This window comes from Limanda limanda, chromosome 1 (genome assembly GCF_963576545.1).
Source record: "Limanda limanda chromosome 1, fLimLim1.1, whole genome shotgun sequence".
In the NCBI taxonomy this organism is placed as follows: Eukaryota; Metazoa; Chordata; class Actinopteri; order Pleuronectiformes; family Pleuronectidae; genus Limanda; species Limanda limanda.
The window spans coordinates 1,623,383-1,648,382 of NC_083636.1; the positions used below are offsets into that span (position 1 = coordinate 1,623,383).

Here is a 25,000-nt window from a genome sequence, read left to right on the forward strand (position 1 = left end):
GCTGAAGACGACACATCAATTAGCGGGGTCTTCCTCCCAGGACCCTCTGATGGTTTCACTCAGCGAGCAGCGAGACGCTCGGGGGGGAATCAGTGTGAGTGTGAGTGAGCTGCAGTCGCACAATGTTCCCACTCAACCGTGATGTGTGTGTTTCACGCGAGGCGGCGTGAGGCCTGTTAGCTTCTCATAATGGAGGATCCCAGGACGCTGCTTATCACAGGCCTGCAGGCGGCACCGGGAGATAAGACCCCCCCCCCACCCCCCCACACGACACATGTCCTTGTGTGTAATCTCTTGTACGACATGGTCAGCTGAGAGCTCTTTACACACCGCGGCTAACGCTAACACATCCGTCACACCGAGGAGACAGAGCGGAGTCCACAGGTGGCGCTGTGGAGCCGAGCCCACAGGTGGATTCACTTCCTGTCTCAGTTATCTCAGAGGTTACTGGTTAGTGGGTAACTGGTAACTGGTAACTAGGGATGGGCATTCGATTAAATTGTCTTAATCGATCGTCGGGAGAGTTAATGACGAATTTTCGATTAATCATTAATATTTTTATATTAAAATTCACTATTTATAGACTGTTAAAATGCAGTGAAAATAGAAAAAACACAGCGTGTTTCCTCATTGAGATCTTTATTACAAGATGAACAACTCTTGTGGCAGTTAAACAGGATCCGTTCAATGGTAACACTTGAAAATATGCGCTGCTGCACTCTTCAGCCGCGCTGAGAGAGCAGCTAGCCACTGAGAGCTAGCTGGATTTCGTGGTTCTCGACCTCTTACTCCGGTTGTTGTCACGTTCTCACTCCCGGAACCCCTCCACCAGACCCGGCTCTGTCCGGGTCCGAAGGGGCTAGCCTCTGCTAGCTCCGGGGGCTAGCTGCGGAGCTCGGCTTCATGTCCGCACACGGACTCTCAGTCTACGGGGAAGGGAACCCGGAGAGACCCGGGTCTGGGGTTTCGGGATTGATGACGTGACAACAACCGGACTGAGAGGTCGAGAACCGTCAAATCCATCTAGCTCTCAGCGGCTAGCTGCTGGTCTTTCAGCGGGGCTCGTAGAGTATAACTCCGGGCTGCTTCCTACAGCTGCTAACGTCATTACTGTGCTGCGTTCAGGCAACTCGGATATCCTGACCTCCTGCTTGAAGAAGAGCAGTGGACTCCTCATGCGCTCATGGAGACGTACAGCTTCGCAGTGTTGGCAGTGAACGCAACAGAATTTCGTCGATGACAAAATAATGTCATCAACGAAATTCTTAATGATCAATAAATCGATCGTCGATTATTTATGCCCATCCCTAGTGGTAACTGGTTACTGGTAACTTTTAACTGGTAACTGGTAACTGGTAACTGGTAACTGGTAACTGGTAACTGGTAACTGGTAACTGGTAACTGGTAACTGGTAACTGGTAACTGGTTACTGGTAACTGATGCAACAGGTCTGAGGGAGAAGACAATGGGGACACGATATATATTATTTAGATCACACCTTCAATGCCAAGGAATAACTAAACTACAAACCACAAAAATAACTAACTGAGCTAAGTTATTGAATAAATACAATGGAAAAATATTGAATTAAATAATCATTAATAAAGAAAATATATTAAATTAGATAAACAAAAAGCAGCAGCTGAGGATAAAACATCTTCACATGAACACGTCTCCTCATCGTAGAAACTGAGCTGATCAGCTTTCATGATTTTACTCAGTAATGTAATATGTTCTGTGGGGAAATATTCAAATCGTATAAATAAAAAAAACCTTCCAATGATTCGCAGTGTTTTTATGAGGCCCTGGTTCTGGGGGCCCTGGCCCTCGGGGGGGCCTCTGTCTGCAGACCCACCTGGGGTCTGTCACGGCTTCAGCTTCATTCTGATGAAACAAGGAGTTGTGTATCTCACTGCAGTAAAAGTACAAACACCACAGAGTAGAATACTATATTAATATATTACTCTATTACTGTAAAAGTCCTGAGTTCAATGTGTACAGACAAAACCTGTGAAATACTTTGACATCATCTGTGTATTAATATGATGTCACTTGTATGTTAGTATGACATCATCTACAAAAATGAATGACATCTCTATGTCAATATGACGTCAACTGTTTGTTATTATGAAATCAGCTCTATTTTATTATGACATCACATATTTACTTGTATGACATAATATTATGAAGTACCCTGTAGCATAATCTGAATACTAGTATGATATATGCATGTTATTATGACATCATCTGCAGACCCATATTATTATCACATCATCTTAATACGAGTGTGACATCATCTGTTCTTATCGTAAAAATAAAATCTTTAAATAACAGAAGTTATATTCTTGTTATAATAATTTTTTCAACACAAATCTTGTTTAACATCCTGATTTAAAGTGAATCTGTTAAAGCTGCAGGCTTGTTTAATGTGTTGTATTATTTACATTCAGACATTATCATGAATTTTAATATTTATCTTAATATTTACCTTGTTTATTTATATCTATGTGAGAGGAGACGTCTTCAGTCCAACACATCATCACTTCACATTCATGTTTCCAAAACTTCAGTCATTCACATGAAATCAATTACATCTGATTGATTGATTATTATTTCATTTATGAGTTTGAATGAGTTTCTGTTTGTGTGATAATGTGAAATGAACATGAATGGTGTTATAAACTGAAGCTGTAATAATGTATGGAGCTGTAAACGCTGCACAGAGAAATAAAAACTGCCTCAGATCAAATATACTGATTTAAAAAATCAATAATTAATAAGCAGCATCAGATTTTAACTTCATGTTCCTGGAGTCAGTTTCATACATTCAAAAAAAATATCCCATTTAACGTTGTTCAGTCGGGGTCTGGATTTATCCAAGAGAATCTGATTTTACCAAAAACTGAAGGAATGTTTTTATATTTTGATAATTTATATTTTTATATTTCAGATTTTATACAAGAGAAATTAGTTTATCTCTAGAAAATAAATCTGTTACTGAGGTTTTATCACAGCGTCTTCAACAGAGAGACTTCACATGTCAACATTATAATACTGATAATACTAATAAAACAACTACTACTACTGCTACTATTACTATTACTAATAATAATAATAATAACAATAATAATAATTACAATAAGAGTGTCTATAAGAAGGATTTGTTCATCAAACTGAAAAACGTCCAGGTTCGTTTCACATTTCAACAAAGAAAATAATTTTAACATTTACACGAAAAAACGTATTATTAATAAAACCATTATTATTACTATTATTATAATTCATCCTTATTGTTATTATCACCATAATGATCGTTATGATTGTGAGGAGAAGCGCCCTGTGTGTGTGTGTGTGGGGGGGGGGGCGGCTTCTTCTTCGCAAACAACGCGAAGAGAAAACAAACTAAAATCATCTTTCATCGTTTCATCGCATTTGATCCTTCGTAACATTATGAACTTTATAATAAAATTAATGATAACAACGTGTTTCTGATCGAGTCCTGAGATATTTACTGTTTATGCTTCACTGGTTTTGAATCTGACACAAAATGAAACCGCAAAAAAACTGTTTGTTTCAAAGATTCAAATTAAACATATATGAATATAAATGATCAATAATCGATAAATTCAAAGAGCGGATTCTGTTTCTCTGTTCAATTCAAAACAAAGATCCTCATGATAATAGATATAATAACAATAACACGATAATCGTTACGGTAATAATAATGCGCAGCTGCAGCAGAATAAAAGTGTGTAAATGATTAATATTGACCAGGTTCTGTCGATGACATATTGGACCAGTTGTTAATGGATTTATGATCAATAATCGAACAGTTGTATTGATTCAGATTCACGTGGAAACAATCGATCAAACGTTTGAGTTTTTATTAAATAAAAGTGCATCACATTCACCTGCTGATGAACACATAAATAAAAAACATGTGTGTGTAGACTCAGTCTCTGTACAGGTGTGTGTGTGTGGGGTTTGTGTGTGTGTGTGTGTGTGTGTGTGTGTGTGTGTGTGTGTGCGTGTGTGTGTGTCCGTCAGATACAAAAACTGATGAAGTTTTTTCTTTTCTGTACAAAAACCGTTTTTAACATAAATTATTCACAGCGGATCTTTTCCTCTTCGTTTCTCTGGTATTTACAACTGAGTCCTCACACACGCACACGCACCCACACACACAGGCGCGTGTCCGTGCGCGCCACCGACACACGCAGTTAGGAGCTGTCGTTATCGGAGGTGTGCACGAGCAGCGCGGGCCCGGGCTTGTGCTTGTTGAGCAGTTGTGTGATCTTCTCGTCGTCGGAGTTCGGGTCCAGAGGTTTGTTGTAGTCCTCGTCCTCCTCCTCGTTGTCCGAAGTGCCCTTGAGCCGCTCGGTCTCCGAGTCCTGCTTCTTCTTCGCGGTGGCCATCTCTGCTGCGTGCTTCTTCCTCCACTTGGTCCTCCTGTTCTGAAACCACACCTGACACACACACACAGACACACACACTGTGAATCCTCCAAATAACACAACTAATAAAACAGTCTCATCCACCGAGCATCAACTAAATAAAACCGGATGTATGAAGAGAACCAACCGGCAGCAGAATAACACTGAGAAACACAGAAACTCTTGAATTTCAGGAGAATTCAATGAAGTTAAATTTATTTTAAAAAAGGCCTAAATTCATAAATAACCTTTTTTATATCAAAATGTGTTATATTTTAAAATATAAAATTGTGTAAAAGCCTGTGATCGGTTGGATTAAATCAAATCCTAAAAACGAAATAAAACAAAAATCTTTAGTCCAACGTGTTTTTTTTCTCCTTTGTTAATTTGTTGTCGGTTTTTGTCGTTTTCTCGTTTTTCGTTCATTCTGTTTTCAATGAATTAAATTAATTTCTTCAGGCCAAATAAAATTACCTTAACATAACATTTAATTTCGCTGCTGTTTCATCCAAAGCGAATTACAATAAGAGGATCAACCACGAGGGAGTAAACCCACAACAACAACAATCAAGCCAAAGTACAAAGTGCCTCCTAAGATCTGTTCTGAGTTTCTGTTCGTTTTGTATTTAATTGTTTTTCAGTTTGTATTTTCTCAGTTTATGTTCAGTCTGTAGTTTTCGTTCAGTTTGTATTTATTCTCTTATTCTATTTATCTGGTTTGTATTTTCTGGTGTGTGTCGGTTTTCCTCGGTGTTTCTGAGGAGCTCCATGAGTTATCTTCACTTCATCTCCAGGTTTGTAATTATTCTGTATTTTTTTGTATATTTAAATCAAATATAATTGTACATTGGCCCAAGGAGTAGATCTGTATGGTTCTCTGTATTTATCATATCAATATTCTGTATTTATTCTGTATTTCTCATATAAATATTCTGTATTTCTCGTATAAATGTTCTGTATTTGATCTGTATTTGTCATATGAATATTCTGTATTTTTCATATGAATATTCTGTATTTGTCATATGAATATTCTGTACTTTCTTGTATATTGATGATATTCATAATTGTACATTGGCCTGGTTCTTATTCATTTTCTAGGAGTAAATCATGGTTCTCTGTATTTACTCAGTATTAACTCAGTATTTACGCAGCATTTATGCAGTATATATTCAGTATATATTCAGTATATATTCAGTATATATTCAGTATTTATTCAGTATTTACGCGGTATTTACTCAGTATTTATTCAGTATATATTCAGTATTTATTGGGTATTTATTCAGAATAAATCCTCCAAATAACTCAGTATTTATTCAGTATATATTCAGTATTTAATGGGTATTTATTCAGAATATATTCAGTTAATATTCAGTATTTATCAGGATTTACTCGGTATATTCTGGTATTATTATAGATGAGTACCTTGACTTGGCTCTCGGTCATTCCCAGGGAATACGCCAGTCTGGCTCTCTCGGGTCCCGCCAGATATTTGGTTTGTTCGAAAGTTTTTTCCAGAGCAAAGATCTGTTGCCCGGAGAACGTGGGTCTGGTGTGTTTCCTCTTTCCGTCTTTATCCAGTAAAACTGAGTTGTGATCTGAAACAGGAGAAAAGGAGAAAACACATGAATCACCTCCTTCTCCTCCTCCTCCTCCTCCTCCTCCAGGAGCAGATGCTTTTCTCCACTTTGCTCCGGGACTCACGCTGCGAGCAGGCGAACCGCGCGTCCCTCCAGTGCGGGCTCTGCATCACCCCGGGCCAGAAGATGGGCGTCCGGCCCGGCAGCTCGGCCAGGGGCTTCGGGTACCGGGCCACGGCTCCGGGGCTGAAGTACAGTCCGGGCGGCGGCGGCGGGCTGAGGCTGCTGAACCGGGGCAGAGCCGTCAGGAGCCCGGCGGCCGAGGACGAGGCGGCGGCGGCGGCGGCTGCGGCCATGGCTGCCGCGGCCGGTCGGTTCAGGATGTCGTTAATTCCGTGCGGGGTCGCGGAGGAGCACAGGTGCGGAGACACGAGCCCCGAGGCCGGGCCCGAGGAGCTCTTGATCCCCGGGGAGGACACGGCCATGCCGCCCGGGTTGGGCGAGGTGGTGGCCGGGGAGGTGGAGCAGTTGGGGCCGGAGGAGGACAGCGGGTAGGCCGGGTACAGAGGGGTCTTCATCTCGGTCATGCTGTGCAGAGCAGCCAGGGGGGGGGTGCTGAGGAGGAAGGAGCTCTGGCGGGACCCGTCCATCGGACCCAGGGTTAGCATTCTCTCTGCGGGCTCCCGGAGCTCTGCAGCGGGCTGCGTGGAGGCTCGGCCCCGGCGGTGCTCACTCGCTCCGGGGGGAACTACACTGAGAGCCGCTCCTCTCCGGACATGCCAGGTTCACGGTGCAGACTAATACCTGGAAGACAAGCCACAGCGGGTCAGAGCCGGATCCGGATCAGCGCCGGGACCTGATGCTCTCTGTGCGGAGTCAGAGAGACACTGAGGCCGGAGGCTGAGCTGCGAGCTCCTTCATCACACTCACCGCACTCACCAGAGACTCATCACACACTCACCGGAGTCATCAAACTCACCACACCTCCACCACACTCACCAGAGTCTTCACCGGCATCACAGACTCACCACACCCATCAGACTCACCACACTCACCAGAGACTCATCAGAGACTCACCACACTCACCAGAGACTCATCAGAGACTCACCACACTCACCAGCATCACACTCCTCAGTCCTCACACTCACCAGAGACTCATCAGAGACTCACCGGAGTCATCAAACTCACCACACCTTCATCACACTCACCAGAGACTCACCAGAGTCATCAGACTTTCATCACGCTCACCGGATTCACCAGCATCAGACTCATCGGACTCATCAGACTCATCAGATCCAAAGTTTCACTGGACTCCCTCAGAGGGGCGGGGCAGAGGAGGGTCCGTCCTGATTGGCTGACCTGGAAGTGACGTGGTGGCCGGGGTGGAGGGAGTCTCCTGATTGGACGAACATCTGACTCGGATTCCCTGGATGTTTATCAATTTTAATAAAGTTTTGTAGATTTTTTAAATTAATTATATTTATAATAATAATTACTATATTATTACTGATGATTATTAGTATTATTATCGTTACCATTGACATAGTTTTATAATTATTATCATCAATATCTTTATTATTTTTATGCTCATTCATCTGTGGTAATAATACTAAAACTGATTTTAATATATAACAAGCTCTCTTTGTTCCATCTAATTTAAAATTAATTTATTAAAGATATGAATGATAATTATTTTGATTTCATATTTATGGTGTAAATAAAGGTCATCGCTTCCTGAGCTTTCAGCAGATGTGTTCAGGGGTCAGAGGTCAATCGCTTGACCTTTTAAATATCAGCAGCCATTTTGATTTCTATCACTTAATATGTGACACAGCAGAAAGCTCAGGAGTCATCAGTGAAGTGACCTGTCAATCATTTAACGTCTATTTACTTATTTAAATTATGATCTTAATTAATCAGTGGCCTAGTAACAGATTACATAGAAAATCAAGTAATCCCATTACAATAAAAACAAGGGCTACATTGTAGCCCGAGCAAACTGACAACAAACAATTATTTGCTTAATGAATCCTTTGAAGTTTTCTTTTCTATATAGAGCTCATTTGAGCAGCCAAGAGCAGTTCATCAAAGTTTGAAACATGTCACTTCCTGTAGACAGCAGGTGGCGCTGTAATGATGAGTCAATATTGATATGGATCTGATCAGGGCGGGACTGTGAATGTGTGAATGAGGTTTGAGGCTGAAGAACAATGCACAGAGGAGTTATAATAAATCCCATTTTTTTGGCGAATCATCTAAATGTCACTCCACGCCACGGTCACTGGGGATGATGACATCATACCGAGGTCGTTTATAGCTCCACTTGTTGAGATGATATTCACAGAAGTTGAAGTTGATCTGATGAAAGCCCAAGGACAAGTACGTCAAAGAATTTTTTTTGAAAACAGCCCAAAATGGTTGGGTTCCTGTTGCACCTCTACTCGTCCTGATACACCCAGGCTAACCGAGGGGCTTTTCTCATCAGATGGCAATTTTTAGCCATTTTGCCACGCCCATTTCAAATTACTCCAGAATACAATTACTATTTGGGGTTTTGAATTTCCTGCAAACAATTTGAACATCTAGGCCTGAAAAAGCCAAAAGGGAAAAACAAATTCTTCAAAATACAACGGGCCTCCCGCCGTCTGTGCTCGGGCTTTTTATTCCTCTATCATTCCTCTATTATTAACTAGAAAAAGTAGACAGTGTTGACCCTGAAAAAGATTAAAGTTATAACTCTGTAATAACTGTTTACATAACTTATTTATATAAATCACATCCAGAGAAAATTTATTCAGGTTATAAACAAACTGCACCAGTGTTTAAAACCACAAGGGGGCGTCGCTGCCACTCACAGCAACTTGGAGTGAAATACAATAAATTGAGATTTTTTATTATAGAGTACAAAGCTATTTTTAAATCCTGAAAACTTAAATGTTTATGATAAAACACGTGGTGTGTGTGTGTGACATCAAACTGTGTGTGTGTGAACTCGGGTCATGTGTTTCACATGTTGACTGAATCATTTAAAAATTAGCAGTGATCAATAACTAAACTGCTGGATAGATCCTCAGCATGAAGGTTGAAACAGACTCATGTTATTATCTATTAGTAATCAGTAATTGTAATTAAACTGAAGTTAGTCAGTGAACCAGCTTCTTCCCGACTGCAGTGGGCCTTATCAACAAGGCCCCGGATCCCCACCTGACTTGGACTTTTATTCTGCCCCCACACCCCTAAGATATGTTAAATTAACACTTATATTATATATATTACACTGTATTACATTGCAATTTGACAATGTTCTGCTTTTTGCATTGGGCATTTCACCTTTTATATATGTTTATGTCCAAATAAATGCTACCTTGTATAAATATTAGAAAAAGTGAGTAAAGTTTTTTTTAATTATTACTATTGTTTTTCTTATGTATGTTGTATTTATTGCGTTTTTATGTTTCAAAGTTCGTTGTATGCATCAATAACCAAATCAAATTCCAGGTAGGTGTAAATCTACTTGGCAATAAATACTTTCTGATTCTGAAACATGGATCCTCAGAGTGGTGTTACAGCGCCTCCATGTGGTCATTTATTTATTATACTTGACAGATTCAACGTAAGTTCTTCATTCAGTGTTTTAATGTTGTTTTTTAATATTCCATATTTTCTCTTTTTGAATATATTTAGAGTTCCAGTGTTTTCCTCTCACTGGTCTCAGCTTTGTTCTGAGGTTTGTTGAAGGATCTGAACTCTTCTGTTCATGTGAAGCTTCGTTGTTTCTTGGTTTCTGGTTTCTCCTTAAAACTTTATCACACATTGAAACCACATCCTGGACATGAACTCACTCATCAAACATGTTTTCAGGAAGTGAGATGTTCTGTTAAAAAAATGAAAGACCCAGAGATTCAAGTGTTATCAACGTCCGTTTTATTGGTTTTTACTCGCGTGCCATCAGTTTCTGCTTCTTCAGCTTCTTCTGTGAAACCTGCGGAGAGAAGCTCAGTTAATCAACAGTGGGTGACACGGGGCAAAGGTCAGAGGTCAAAGACCAGGCGGCTCAGATTTATTACAGTTTGTTTTCATGGGGAATCCAAAGGTGTCCTAAGTTGTCATCAGTGCAACCACATGAGTAAAGTGACCACAGGGAGGCGCCAGCGAGTTCAGATAATGTTCAAATTAAGTTTGATTTCACTTCAAAGAATCAGATAAAAATATGACTCAGGTGAATTTACTGTTTTTTAACTTTAATCACAGCCGCTTTGACCAATCACGACAGTTTGTGTCTGAACTCTGCGCCGCCCCCCCGTCCCTCCACTAAATCAGCCCGTACCTTTTTCTTCTGAGCGACCTCCTCCTCGGGTTTGGGGACGATCTGCTCCTTCTCCGTCAGGATCATCTCGATGTGGCACGGCGAGCTCATGTACGGGTTGATGCGGCCGTGGGCGCGGTACGTGCGCCTCCTCATCTTCGGGGCCTTGTTGACCTGGATGTGTTCGATGACAAGAGAGTCCACGTCCAGACCCTGAGACATCGGGGACACACGTGAGACAGAGGTCGACCACATCGGGACCAGTTTACCTTTGTTACAATCTAAGCTAACAATGCTAACTCTTGTTTTGACGTCACATCTGTTGCTATGAATCATCTGGAGCCAGGATCATGTGACAAGTGATATGTAAACATGAATCTTTAGAGTGATTGACAGATTGCTCAGATATTCTCGTAAGTCTTTCATGGTTTATAAAAAGTCGTGTAAATTTTCGTCATCGCAATCATCTCAATGTCAAATCACTGATTCTTTTCAACAATCGTTTCAAGATTCTCTGGTGAAAACGGAACCGGCTCCGACTAACTCCCTCATTTATCACTTATGTAACGGTATATGAACACGGAGATTGTTGCACGTCTTCTTCAGAGGAGACAGGATCAGAAGATAAACCGAGCGGCTGTGAACGCACCTTGAGCTCCGCGTTGCTCTCGGCGTTCTTCAGCATGTGCAGGAGGAACTCGGCGCTCTTCTTGGGCCAGCGTCCCTGAGTCCAGCCGAACTGCTTGGCCTGAAAAACAAAAACCACGTTTAAAGCAGCTTTTCTCCTCTCCTCCCCGGGAACGACAGATCAACAACATCTGCTCAGGGAAATAGTGTTTTAGTTTCATCTTTTAATCCAAAGGTGTCCTAAGAATGTCATCACGGCAGCGGTTGAAGCACACACGCTGGTCGGGGGGGGCGGGGCTCACCTGGGCACAGCGACCGACGCCGCCGTTGTAGCGTCTGAAGGGGACGCACTGGTGCTGCACGATCACGTCCCTCAGGTACTTGTTGGCCTTGCGGATGTGCATCCCCTTGATGGCCTGGGCTGTCTCACGGGTGTTCTGTTCAAAAAGTTAAACTTTATTCAAACGTCTCATTGTCGTTAAACACAGGAAAATACGAAAAAAAACTGCAGATTAATCATATTAGAGCTGAATCTATTCGACTGCGACATTTTCATCATCTACTCAAAATAAAATGTTCACATTTGACATCCGGCATCTGAAGTTGTAGATTCTTTTACACTGTTTTCAGGTCGCTAGTTTAATTTAATTTCTGTGGAAACCAGAATAAAAAAAAACTACAAACTGATCAACTGAAATCAAACTGAAAACGTGTATTGTCTGAAACAATCTGCAGATTAATCATATTAATCTGCATTATTCATATTATTTAACTTTTATTCCACCCCCACACCTCTAGGATGTGTTAAATTAAAACATTATATCATATTATATTATATTGCATTACATTGCATATTGCAATCTGACAGTTAACAGTTTTAAATTTAGCATTACACTTTTTATATATTTTTATTCAGAAATGTTTGTCAAAATAAATGTTACTTTGTATAAATATTGGTAAAAAGTGAGTAAATAAGTATACAGTAAATATATACTGGTTTCCTATTTTTTATTGCTCTCCTATGCATGTTGTATTTATTGCGTTTTTATGTTTCTATGTTCATTGTTTGCACCAATAACCAGAGCAAATTCCTTGTATGTGTAAACGTAATTTGCAATAAAATACTTCTGATTCTGATTAGAGCTGAATCTATACAACTGAGACCTTTTCAAAATAAAATGTTAACATTTAACAGCAGGCATTTGAAGTTGTAGATTCTTTTAAACTCTGTTTTCAGGTTACTTGTTTAATTTCTGTGGAAACAAGATTCAAATCTATTCATTGTCACATTGAAACTACTCTGAGATCATGTGACCTATAACACGTGAACGTTGGAGTGACGAGTGATTGACAGATTGCTCAGATATTCTCAAAGTTCTTTTCATGGTTCATCCAAAGGTGTCCTAAGTGTCGTCATCGCAATCCTGACGTCAACCATCATCCGTTCATCTAGAGTCTGATCATCATGTGTTTGTTCTGAGGTGAAGTGAGGCTTTCATTCACCAGGTTAGAGGTGAAGACATGAATCCACACGTTCACCACAGAGACAAGACTCACACGTATGATCAGGTCCAACATGCTAACATCACAGGTCACTTATTGACAACATGTGACACGTGTAGAAGAACCTGAACATGTGGAGTGTGATCATCTTCTTACCTTGAAGTGAACCCGCAGGTTGGAGCCCCTCGACTTGCATGCTGGGAAACGGAAACACAGGAAACGTATAATCGTCACATACGTTCAAACCAGTCGTATTCACAGAGGCACTTTACGTCAGAAGCTCAGCAGTACATTGAGTTGTTTTCATGTTTTATCCAAAGGTGTCCTAAGATGTCATCCCAGCTTCTGAGCTAGCATGCTAACAGGCTAACAAGCTAGCGGGGCGGTACTCACACTTGGTCGGGTTCTCGGGGTCGAGGGAGTAGCGGACCATCTTGAGAAAATCTGTTCACACACACAACACGTTCCAGGTTATTAAATATGAAGTTAGAAACCACAGCAGTTCATACAGGGAGTCGGGTTCTGATGCTAGTTAGCATTAGCTCCGGTCCCAGCAGCGACCAGCTCGCACAGAATCACCGAGAAACAGCAGATTTAACAGATTCTCATGAGAAACACTGGAGATGAATCATCTCAGAGCCCGAGAGGAACCGAGAGGAACCGGGAGAAGCTCAGGAGGAGCCTCCTGCACCGGGACAACATGGCGGACTCACACAGAACCAGAATCAGGCTTAAAACTCAGAATCTGAGGCCGCGAACACGGAGATATAACCTGAGCGCAGAGTTCAGGTCGAACCGAGGGAAACTGCGCGGATTGAATCGAAGGATGAAGAAGATTTAACTCAGATTCACGACAGATTGTTTCTTGATGAGCGAAGCGGAGCTCCTACCTCTGAGGCCGCGGAGGAAGAGGAAGAGGAAGCGCCGCGCGGCCCTTCTTCTGCTGCTGCAGGTCCAGCGCCCCCCGGCGGAGAGGAGGAGCAGCGACAGGGATCACAGGGAACCGGCAGTGAAACCAACCGTTTATATGTACAGTTTATTATATTATACAACCCTGTACAACACTCCGCTCCATATACTGGAACACTTTAACAATATATTTATTGAGTTTTACATATTAAAAACATACATTCAAACATTTATAAACATACAAACGTTTATGAACACACCCCACCCCACAATCAAACACTCAGGGTAAAGAAAAAGAGGCAGAAATCAAATAACTTAAAATAAAAATAAATAAAATAATAATAAAATAAAAAATATACATATATAAAAATATAATAATAAATGGAAGTAAATAAAGACATAATTATACAAATACAAATAAATAAAATGAAATTCCAATCAATCAAATCAAAAGCCCAGATAAAATAACGTTCTCTTATTCATAATATTAGTTAGTTACAAATAATATATTTCCTATTAGGGTTATACTGGAACACTTACCTCACATCGTATGTGATATGTGTTAATATAAACCATATTGATATTATATATCATTTTATACAATAATATTGTCTTTTGCACACTCTGTCTACATATTCTTACACTCATAGTATATCATATTATCTATTGTATAGTCAAATACTTATATTTATACCTCTACTATATATCATATTATATCATAATCTTTGTATATTCTTGTATATACACATATATATTAGATTAGATTAGATTAGATTCAACTTTATTGTCATTGCACAGTACAAGTACATATGCAACGAAATGCAGTATAGCGTCTAACCAGAAGTGCAAAAAAAGGCAGTAAAGTGCTGAGTATTGTGCATATTAATGCAGAGTATTGTGCATATTAATGCAGAGTATTGTGCATATTAAAGTGAAAATGTAATAAATAGGATCTGTACAGTAGAAATATATATGGAATATAACAGTATAAACTGAATTGTAAGATATAATGACGATGAATAAACTATGAGCAGGCTAAAAATATAAATATATATAAATATGAATACACTATAGGCAGGATAATACAGTATAAAAAAACAAAGTAACAGTCAGTGCAATGTACGAATGTTCAAATGTTCAGTGGTTGGAGGAGGGGGTGTGGCAGTCCAAGCCAGGGTGTGTACATGTTATTATTATTATTAATATATTTACTATTATTATTATATATACTGTTGCTGGCAATATTACTATATACTGCTATTATATTGGTATAATTACTATCATATATAAATATATATTATGTTATATTATATACTATATATACTGTACTATTTTTATATACTGTCTAACAATAACATTACCATCATATCATCAGTACTATTACCATCATCTTGCCACTGCACCTTATCTACCTATTTATCTTGTGTTTCTGTTTTTATTCTTTCTACCTCAATATTTTTTATTTTATTCTATTGTATTGTATTTTATTGTATTCAAATATACCGGCTGCTATGACGACTTAATTTCCCTTCGGGGATGAATAAAGTAATCTATCTATCTATCTATCTATCTATCTATCTATCTATCTATCTATCTATCTATCTATCTATCTATCTATCTATCTATCTATCTATCTATCTATCTATCTATCTATCTATCTATCTATCTATCTATATTTCTTAAAATATATATATGTTTTACTTCCCTCTCTATCTCCTCAGCACTCTGATTGGGGGGGGGGGGGGGGGGGTCAGGAGTAAAACACTGACTCTCTCTTCAGACGTAATAAAACAACAGCAAAGAAACTGAGGCCTCCTGTGATATCCTGGTGACAGCTACAGTTACTCAAGATATCAGAGACTTAGGTGAACACTAGATGACACAACAGCAGCGATACGGAGCCATTTTGTGTCTTTTCTGTTGTTACGTTACGTGTGAAGAAGGAGTCACCGTTGACTTCAATTGTTTTGTATTTGACTGTTTACTCCTGAAACTCCAGCACTCCCCCCCTCCCCCTGAACTATCACTTTAATGTTTGTTCATTATGTTCACGTGTGTGTGTTTGTTTCTGTCTCATTCAGGTTTTTAACACAATGATTCTCCTGCTGTTTGTAAATCTTTCCATCAGATATAAAACTCAACAGATTCACATTGAACTAGTCAGACACAGTCATTAAAAATGTTAACTTTAAATTTGACATGAATAACTAAATCAATGTCAGAAACAAATTAAATAGTTAAAATGTGAATTCTTTTTCTTCTTGCTGATCATTTATTTTTCCTGTTATTGTCATTAAATCCAATTAAAAGTCAAACTCACTGGAGACATTCATTCATATTGACTCGTTCTGTCAATTTAAATTTTTCAACAGACATCATTTAACACAGGGTATAAGTTTATAACCTTTATTATCCTAATGATCATCTTTCCTGATTCACAAAAACTCAGGTTGACTGACTGATTGATAAATGACGTAATAACCACACACGGTGCAGAGGTAGTAAAGCAGTGATTGGTTTATTCGTATTTGGTTTGTATTCGCTTGTGTGATATGTAGAAAAGTCGGTGTGCGCTCGCTCCGTGAGTCATGCACAACATCACACTGTAAATAATGTAAATAACGTGTCCACATATAAAAATAAAGATATTATTTACATCAGGCAGGAAAACTGTGGAAAACTGTCTCCACACGAATCAGAGACCACGTGAAGACGAAGACTGAAGAACACCTGATGCACCAGAGTCACATCTGATTGGTTATGTACAGTCACATGACACGAGTCCATCCATGTGTGCAGTCACGTCCCACTGAGCTCCGACATCCTTGGCGTAGAAAACATGAAGATCAGTCCTGTACAGCGAGAAAACACAACACTCATCTGCACAGGGAGGGGTTGTGTGTCTGTGTGTGTGTGTGTGTGTGTTGGGGGGGGGGGCACCTGCTACAACGAGGCTGGTTGTGTTTTCAGTTGATTATGAACGTTCGGCAGTTTAAGATGCAGCCGAGCGACTCACCCGAGGTCGTCAGTCACATGACCACAGGCGAGTGTCAGCTGATGAACAAACTCTCAGTAACATGAATTAAACTTTAAGACCCGACAGCTTGAAATGTTCCGACTCCACAATCTGCAGAAGAAGAAGCTCACGTTTCCTCGGACGTAGATTCTTTCTTTCTGCCGATAATAAATTAACACTCGTCCCCTCATTGGTCGACTTGTCACACGAGACGCTGAGCTCCTCCCCTCGCCATCAGGGGGCGGGTCTTCTCTCATCGTGGTCGTCAGACACTGAACGACTCAGCAGAACAAGTGAGTCCCTCAGTGTGTGTGTGTGTGGGGGGGTGGGGGAGGGGGCAGTATGATGACATCACAACCTGCAACACAAGAACAAAAACAAAGGTAAATGAATCAGCAGTTTTCTGTAACTGTCTTTTTGTCTGACTGTGTTGTATAAATAAAGTTGAATACATACAGGTGTGACATCATCAGGTCGTTGAGCTGCAGCCACAGTGAGGCTGTGGGGGGGGGGGGGGGTTACTTGAGGCAGGGGCTGACCACGGTGGGGGTCGGGGGGTAGACCAGCGCCACGTGCACGCGCTCAGAGCCGTTCTTTGGACAGATGATCTCCGTCAGACCTTCGGGCCGCGGCTGAGTCAGCAGCTCACCTGCAACACAAGGGGTCACCTGTCAGTTACCATGGCAACGGGCAGGAAGTCACTGTCGTTTCCTCTCAACGGCAAAAAACATCAATAAGAAATTAATGAGTGAAACAGAATAAAATAGCAGCACCTAATAGGATGAATATTAATTGTTACTAACTAATATTATGCATAAGAGAACGTTATTTTATCTAGGCTTTTGATTTGATTGATTGGAATTTAATTTAATTTATTTGTATTTGTATAATTATGTCTGTATTTACTTCCATTTATTCTTATATTTTTATATATGTATTTTTTTAATTATTTTATTTAATCTTCTTTAAGTTATTTAATTTCTGCCTCTTTTTCTTTACCCTGAATGTTTGATTGTGGGTTGGGGGTGTTCATAAACATTTGTATGTTTATAAATGTTTGAATGTATGTTTCTTATATGTAAAACTCAATAAATATATTGTTTAAAAAAAAACATCAATAAACATCTCACACACACAAAGTCTGATGTCATCATGCATCAGGTTCAGATTCATGATTCATCCACTAGATGGCAGCAGCGTCTCCAGACTAAGTAAAGTAACTAAGTACATTGACTCCTTTCCTAGGTCCTTACAGCGTCTCCTTCACATCTCTCCTTGACCCTGAGACGTGTTGGAACACAGCCGCTCGCAGGTGGTCTGAGGTAAATCTACTTCCTGTCCCCTGTGGTCCGGTGGACACGTTCAAGAATGAATGTCTCCACAGCTCAGTGAGATCTGATCTGGTTTATCCACATACACAGACACACACACACACACACACACACAGAGACAGACACACACAACCTGCTGTGGTATCATCACACTTATTAACTTCTAAAGAAACACAAACACACTGTATTAATTCTCTGTGTTTGCTGTGAACCTGCAGATCGTGTCCTGGACTCTTCACTGGAGGATCCAGATTATAATCCCAGATTAACAGACAGCAGCTCCGTCAACTTAATCTGTCACAACAAACCATTTCATCCGTTGTCATGCCTGTGTACGAATACACAATAAAAGAAATGGAATCCAAGATGGTCGCCTGAGTGCATCACTCTGATTACTAGATTCTGTCTTAAAGCTGCAGCTTGTTTCAGCCTGAGAGACGAGACCCAGGGATTCAGTTCTGTGTTAATACCATAATCTGTATTTTAGTATTTAACGGTGTGATGTTGATGCAGCAGTTCTCAGTGTTTTCATTCATCTGTGTCCTGAATTAGGTCAGACTCCCCCCCCCCTATGGTCACTTCCTGTCTCCAGGAAGCTGGGACGAGGATCAGACCTGAAATCAGCGGATGTCTCAGTGAAAATAAACCTGATCCAACTCAAAGACTCAAGTGGAGACGTCTCCTTCCACAGTGAGAGGGTTTTCTCTCCTCTGCAGGAACTGAGAGACTGAGGAGAGAAGAGAGGATTATAATAAAGAGCAGGATGTGTGACCCGGAGCAGAACCCGTCGTCAGGACGCCACTCGGCTCCGAGACGTTTCTGATCCTCTGTGATCAGCAGCTGCAGCGGCTGGAAACCCAGATCCTCGGAATGTGACCGACTTCCACCGCCGAGGAAACACACCGAGGATAAGTGGAGCAGGTCACTGAGCAGGTCTGGGATCAGATCCTCGGTCTGGAGGATTAAAGCTTCGTGACACATGAGCACAGACTGATCTGATGGACCAGAGGTTCAGAGCGTTTCCCTCTGCAGCAGAACAACGCTCCTCAGATAGAATGTCACAGTCCAGAGATTTCATCATCACAAACGTTTCATCTAGAAATAGATAAAAACAGAAACTTTCTCTGCCTGGAAGTGTCAAAGCTGCAGAGCTCTGGGATTCCCCTGAAAGCTGCTGCTAATCTCACACACACACACACACACACACACACACACACACACACAGACACACACTCCCTCATATGTGTGCGTTCCAGATGTTAACATCTGCTGAGTAATGAGATAAACTGTCCTCGGCTTCCTCTTCACACAGAAGCTAAACTGACTCTGAGCAGACGCAGTTTAACTCTGAATCAGAAATAACCTCACATGACCATTCTCCTACACTGGTCATGTGGTGTAAACAGGAAGTAGATTGTCTACAACATAGACATATATAAAGACTAGATGTCTCGTTCGACGGAGCCGGACGTCAGCACATGGCGGCATACTTATTAATAATTATGTTATTTTCTAAAAAAATTAAATAATTTTTACAGTGTCATATCTACATCTCTGACGTTTATAACAAACCAGACCGTTTAAAAATCGGTTGAAAATTGAGTAAGTTGTGGTTATTTACCACTACAACACAATGTTATGGGTGAGCGAGCTGCCCCCTAGCAAGATGGCCGCCATGTGGTGACGTCCGGCTCTGTTGGCCGAGACATCTAGTCTTTATATATGTCTATGGTCTACACTGGATGTGAAGAGAGTTTGTGGTGATCTGACGACGGTGTCAGGTGATGTGAACATGATCACATGACCTCTGCAGCTGAGGTAATACATCACTTCCTGTCTCTGTCTGCTCCACCTCTCACCTGAAGAATAAACCTTCTACTGTGACGTTCAGCTGTGAAACACAAACTCTGGAGAAACTCTGGAGACATTTCATTTCTCTGGACTTTAGCCGGAGTTCGTGTCTGAAAACAGATGATGTGAAAACAAATGTCTGAGTCAGAGTCTCTGGAACTTTCCCTGCAGCCTCCTGGTAAAGAGTCAGTGAGTTGAACATGCAGCAGTTTATAATAACAACAACCCGGTCGTTGCTCTGGTTCATATTACAGTCAGCTGACGAGCCCCCCCGCCCCCCCCCCCGGTCTGTCACATGTGAGGTAAAGCAGGAGGATTACTGCAGTGATGTAACAGCTCAGGCACCAGATTACTCAGCAGCTCCTGAGGAGACGTGAACCTGCAGCGAGCGCCGGTTTGAGGGTGTGAACACTGAGGACGAGTTTCAACAGGTTCACACGAGCTGTTTACTTCCAGAGCTCGACTCAGAGCCTGGAGCAGGAAGTGGAAAGACCTTCAGGTCAACTGCACAGACTGCACTTCATGATGAAGAGCATAAGATATGACAAAGAGCTCCAGAAGCTGAAAACACCTGAATACAAGTCATGCTCTCACTCTGACCTCTGACCTTTGTGTTGATCCTCAGAGCTCTGAACATCTGCTTCAATCAAAAACTTATATCAACTCATCAATTATCTGAATACAAATATTCAGTTTTTATCAGTTTGATGTGTTTTTAAATGAACGTGACTCCGTGGCGTCTGGAAGCAGCGGCCTGGTCTCTGTCCGTCGTGTTTGACCTCTGAGGTCGAGTCGTTTCCCAGCATGCATCAGCTCAGCAGCGTGTTTACGGGCAGAGGAGGTGCAGCGGTAATCAGAGTTCTACAGCAGGAAGAGGCTGCTGGTGTTTGCTTTGGCTGCGACCTCATGGAGCTGCAGCCAGAAAACATGAAGTTCAGATCAAACAGAAACAATCACGACACAAAGAAGAATTCATCTGAACGGAGGAAGAACCAGAACTAACACGAATCTAACCAGCTTCTCTCCAACATTAAAATAATAAGAGATTCTGTGTAAAGAGGGTTTAATTTCACACGTCAGCTCAGACGCTCGTGATGAGTTATAATCTATGTGTGAGTTTTATATAGTTTAAGATCCTGAGGCGACAGCAGATGATGAACATGTGGTCGATGAATCTCGTCATCGTGATGAAGACGAGTCTGAGACTTTCATCGACCGATAGATGGAGGGATGGATGAATAGAAAAACAGATGGATGAACAGATGGATGGAGGGATGACGGATAAACGTCCTCACAATCGTGAAGTTACAAACTAACTTTTTAAACAGACTCTTTGATCTGTTGGAGCTGTAGCGCCCCCTGTCTGTTTCCACTAATCATCCATGTTTCCTCATATAAAACCAGCAGCTACTGGTGGAGGACCACCACGTCCAGGAAGCCGACAGGAAGCCGACAGGAAGCCGACAGGAAGCCGACAGGAAGCCGACAGGAAGCCGACAGGAAGCCAGCTGAGCCACAGGTCGGTCCTCTCCTGGCGTGCGGAGTCGCGTGGTTCAGGCCGGGGGGGGAGGCGACCTCGGCAGCGTCGCACTGAACGTGTGAGTCGCTCCAATCCCACAATCCTTTAACAGGATTAAGAGGAGTCAGACTGAGCAGCTGATCCACAGCACGAGTGAAAGTGGAGCCACATGCAGCTCCAACGCACATACGTGTTTACCGTGTGCACTTACAACCGGGAAGGGGAACGCACAACATGGACGCCACAGAGTCTGACCAGTTAGTGAGCAGGGAAGTAACACAATGCAGTAACACAAAGACAGAGGGAGAGGACGAGACTGAGGAAGATCAACACTAAACTCAGACGTGTTGTAAAGTTCCAAAGATGGAAGATGGATGCTGACGGAAGCTGTAGACCAATCAGAGCTGGGCTTCATCAGGAGGTGGGGGGGGTCTTAACCAGACAGGAAACAAGTGTTTGAGACAGAGGCTGAACAGAGGAGCTGCAGCGATAGTCTGAGGAAACCGATGTTTTCATTAGAGCATAAAAACGTCACAACTCATCAAAATGATCGACCTGAAGATTTCTCCTTTAGATTCAGGTGTGAAATCCCTGCTCAGGGGTCAGAGGTCAGAGGTCGTGCACTTCTGCCTCCACAGCAAATAGAAACAGAAAACTAAGTATATCTTAGTTATCAGGTTAAAATAATAAGTCAAGAAAGAACAGGATTCAGAGTTCGAGTGAACCAGTGAACGAGCTCAGTTCTCAGGGACAGAGGAACCTGTTCCGCCCGGAGACAAATCAGAATCTATTCCTCAGCTCAGTGTAAAGTGACCTGAGAGCGAAGGAGAGAAACGTCCAGTCGTCAGATCTCAGATCCATCGCCCGACGCCGTGTGGGCGAGCGAGTGAAACAGCGAGAGAGGGAGAGTGTTTCCTTCTCCCGTCTGTGAGGAGCCTGAACTCTGCAGACAGAAATATCTTGTCCATAAAAGGCCGGAAACACGCAGCGCTCCGACGTGAGGAGGTGTCTGTTTACAGAGTCTGAGCCCAACTCCTCGGATCCTCGTTCCACTGACGGGTTCACATCAGATCAGAGTCTCACAGATCTGAGGTCAGAGACTCAGGGAACCTCGTTTGTCTCTGGTCAGAATCAAAGGTGATCTGGGTTGATGAGGGTTTTCAGTTTTAAGTAGATTTTTCACTTTTACTCCACGACAAATATACTTTATAATCACATTGTTTTCTATATGGTTAAGAGTAATCAATAACGAGAGGTCAGCTGAATCTTCTCATCCAATCAGAATGAGTTTTAAACATAAACAATCCGAGTGCGACAACAGACCCGGGATCTGTACAGTGAAAGCAGGTCCCGTTGCCATGACGACTGCCTCCTCCATCACACCGCATCAGAAGAATCAGCATCGCGGATTATCTCAACCACTGTGCCCCCCCACCACCACACCCCCCCACAACCCCACACCCCCACACCCCCACTTCCTTTAGACCGACGGCTAAAAAGCTCTTTGTTCAGGCAGCTCACCCCCCCCTCCACCACCATCACCACCATCACCACCAGCACCACACCCAGTGTAAGTCATTCTGTGATTCATCAGATCTAAGTGTGGGGGGGTGGGGGGGGGGGTGGGGGGGGGGGTCGATACTGGAGCATTAGCATGAAAACACATGACATCATCACTCTGCACCAGACGCCTTCATCATGTGACACAAGAAATAAGATACAGTAAATTACAGTAGCTCCTCCCACACTTATCTCTGAACATGGTTTATATTTATATATCTTCATTTATTTAACAGTTCACATTTATATAGTTAAAAATAAAATAGTTGTTAATATGTAACATTTATTTAGTGGTTGTTTTAGTAAAGTTTGTTTATGTGTCAGAGAGGAGTCGATACTGAAGCTGAAATGATCTACAACAAACTAATTACTCATATTAACTATTATTATTATGACCACGGCCAGACAGCTGGAGGGGTTGGGGTCAGGGGGCGGGGTCAGGAGGCGGGGTTACCTGGGAAGGCGTGCGGGCTGGACGAGCCTCTCTTCAGGCACTTGGAGCAGAGGACGTGGACGTGGTAGTGGAGGCCGGGCCACTCCTGCAGGAGGACGTTCAGCTCCTCCACCAGCGGCGTGACGGCCTGCCACGCCGTCCAGATGTTGGGCAGGGAGGCGTGGCTGGCGATGGACAGCGTCTCGGCCAGCAGCTTCCCTCTGGACGGCCGGTGGCTGATGACCACGGGGACTTTTCCTCGATAGGCGAAGATCCGGTGTCGGCCGTCCGACCTCTGCACCACGTGGCCGTTGATCTGCACGCTGAAGCGAGCGAACAGGCCGGGAGGAAACAGGAAGGGGAAGCTGTACCGGATGTGCAGCTGCTCCACGGAGAAGAAGTGTCCGTGAGGCAGAGCGCCGCCGCCGCCGCCGGCCTCGGCCTCAGCCCAGGGCTCGTCGCTGCTGACGTAGCTGGGGAACTTGTACCAGGCGGTGGCGCCGTTGAGCGGCCGGCTGCGCGGCCTGTTGATGCAGTAGCAGATCCCCATCTTCTCCAGCAGCTCCATGATCAGGTGCAGGTCCTGCTGCGTCTGGATCAGCGGCCGCAGCAGCAGGCGGATGACGTTGGAGGGCAGCAGGCCGTGCTGGAGGAACCCTTCCACGTGGTGCTGCAGGTGCGTCACCCTGAGGTTCTCGCCCTTCTCGTCCTCCGTCACCAGACTCACCCGGCCCTTGTCCCCCCGCTCGCCCTCGGACAGGAGGCGGTCCAGCAGCGTGGACTCGTCCCGGTGGAAGAAGACGTTGAGGATCGCGATGAACCGCGGGAGATTGTGGAAGACGTACTCCTTCAGCGTGAGGCTGTCCTCGAAGTACAGCAGCTTCCCGCTCTCGTGCAGGTAGGACAAGGCGCTCTGCAGCCGGTCCTCGGTGAGGCCGGCCTGGAGGCCCAGCCGAGCCGAGTCCCACCACGACAGCCACAGGTCTTTGGGCTTGAAGTGCAGCTCCTCCAGGATCTGCCAGGACTTGGGCAGCACGCGGTGCAGGCTGGGGAAGATCTCCCTGTGGTCGGCCACGGACATGAGCTTCTCCCTCAGCCTCTGGACGTTCCTCTGGGTCTCGGTGCAGCTCACGCTCAGGACCGGAGACAGGATCTGCAGCCGGTGGTTCAGCAGGAACTGCAGCTGGGCCTTCCTCCGCCGCAGGTTCCGGTCCGAGACGCCGTAGAAGAGCACGTGAGGACTGGAGAGGCGGACGTTGAAGCCCTGCTCCAGCGCCTGGTCCACCTGCAGAGCCAGGCTCCTCAGACTCTGGACGTCCCTCCGCTCCTGAAGGCCGATCTGTCGGTGGATGTCCAGACTCTTCTCCTCCAGCTCCACCTCCGCACACACGTCTGCGTGCGTCCCCACCACGCACACCACGGCGTGCGGCACCTTGGCGCCGAGCAGGTGGAGGAAGTACCCGACATGGGCGTAGAAGTTCTTGGGCGAGTATGATTGGAGATTGACCACGAGGACGTAGAGAGCGCCGGGCGACAGGAAGAAGGGTTTGATGAGGTCGTAGTTTTGCTTCCCTGACAGATCGTACACCAGGAACGTGAGGCAGCGGTCGGCGTCGGCCACCCAGGTCGTGACCCCGATCCCTTTGTGTCCCGGGACGCCGGAGACGTCCCTCTGTCCCACCACGCTCTGCCTCAGCCACGTCTTCCCGGCGTCCTTCGTCCCCATCAGGACCAGCTTCAGCCGCGGCTTCACGGCGAGCTGCGACAGGGCGAGCTCCTTCTGGTAGGCTGCGATGTACGGGATGCCCTTCATGCACACCTCGTACGGAGGCTGGATCAGAGGGTTGTCCTTCACCTTCCAGATGTTCACTCTGGACAGCTTCCCAAAGTGATCTGGAAGAATGGCGATCTGGTTCCCCTGCAGCACCAGCTCCT

General features: G+C 43.5%; 3 protein-coding genes and 4 non-coding genes across 7 annotated transcripts in view; all 7 read right to left on the reverse strand.

Moving 5' to 3' along the window:
* Positions 1-4,220: 4,220 nt before the first annotated feature.
* Positions 4,221-6,678, reverse strand: nkx6.1 (NK6 homeobox 1). The gene is made up of 3 exons (XM_061080377.1): positions 6,135-6,678; positions 5,856-6,028; positions 4,221-4,466 (listed from the first exon to the last, which is right to left on the reverse strand). Exons 1-3 carry the CDS (start codon positions 6,676-6,678, stop codon positions 4,221-4,223), a joined length of 963 nt encoding a protein of 320 aa, XP_060936360.1.
* A 3,233-nt stretch (positions 6,679-9,911) lies between these two features.
* On the reverse strand, positions 9,912-12,929 carry rpl17 (ribosomal protein L17). Its single transcript, XM_061069065.1, has 6 exons — positions 12,840-12,929; positions 12,603-12,643; positions 11,246-11,380; positions 10,966-11,064; positions 10,338-10,529; positions 9,912-9,992 (listed from the first exon to the last, which is right to left on the reverse strand). Exons 1-6 carry the CDS (start codon positions 12,877-12,879, stop codon positions 9,945-9,947), a joined length of 555 nt encoding a protein of 184 aa, XP_060925048.1. The 5' UTR covers positions 12,880-12,929; the 3' UTR covers positions 9,912-9,944.
* On the reverse strand, positions 10,060-10,128 carry LOC133014836 (small nucleolar RNA SNORD58). The gene has a single exon (XR_009681504.1). It is a non-coding gene; the product is annotated as a small nucleolar RNA SNORD58 (small nucleolar RNA).
* Positions 11,134-11,204, reverse strand: LOC133014825 (small nucleolar RNA SNORD58). Its single transcript, XR_009681503.1, has one exon. It is a non-coding gene; the product is annotated as a small nucleolar RNA SNORD58 (small nucleolar RNA).
* Positions 12,298-12,365, reverse strand: LOC133014858 (small nucleolar RNA SNORD58). The gene has a single exon (XR_009681506.1). It is a non-coding gene; the product is annotated as a small nucleolar RNA SNORD58 (small nucleolar RNA).
* Positions 12,723-12,791, reverse strand: LOC133014847 (small nucleolar RNA SNORD58). Its single transcript, XR_009681505.1, has one exon. It is a non-coding gene; the product is annotated as a small nucleolar RNA SNORD58 (small nucleolar RNA).
* Positions 12,930-16,874: 3,945 nt separating the features above from the next.
* Positions 16,875-25,000, reverse strand: part of mfhas1 (multifunctional ROCO family signaling regulator 1) — a 9,454-nt gene continuing 1,328 nt past the window's right edge. Inside the window, exons 1-2 of the mRNA XM_061069052.1 lie at positions 23,087-25,000; positions 16,875-17,020 (exon numbers count right to left, since the gene is read on the reverse strand). The exon at positions 23,087-25,000 is cut by the window's right edge and continues 1,328 nt beyond it. Coding sequence (XP_060925035.1) covers positions 16,890-17,020; positions 23,087-25,000 — 2,045 coding nt within the window. The 3' untranslated portion in view covers positions 16,875-16,889. The remainder of the gene's footprint in view (positions 17,021-23,086) is intronic.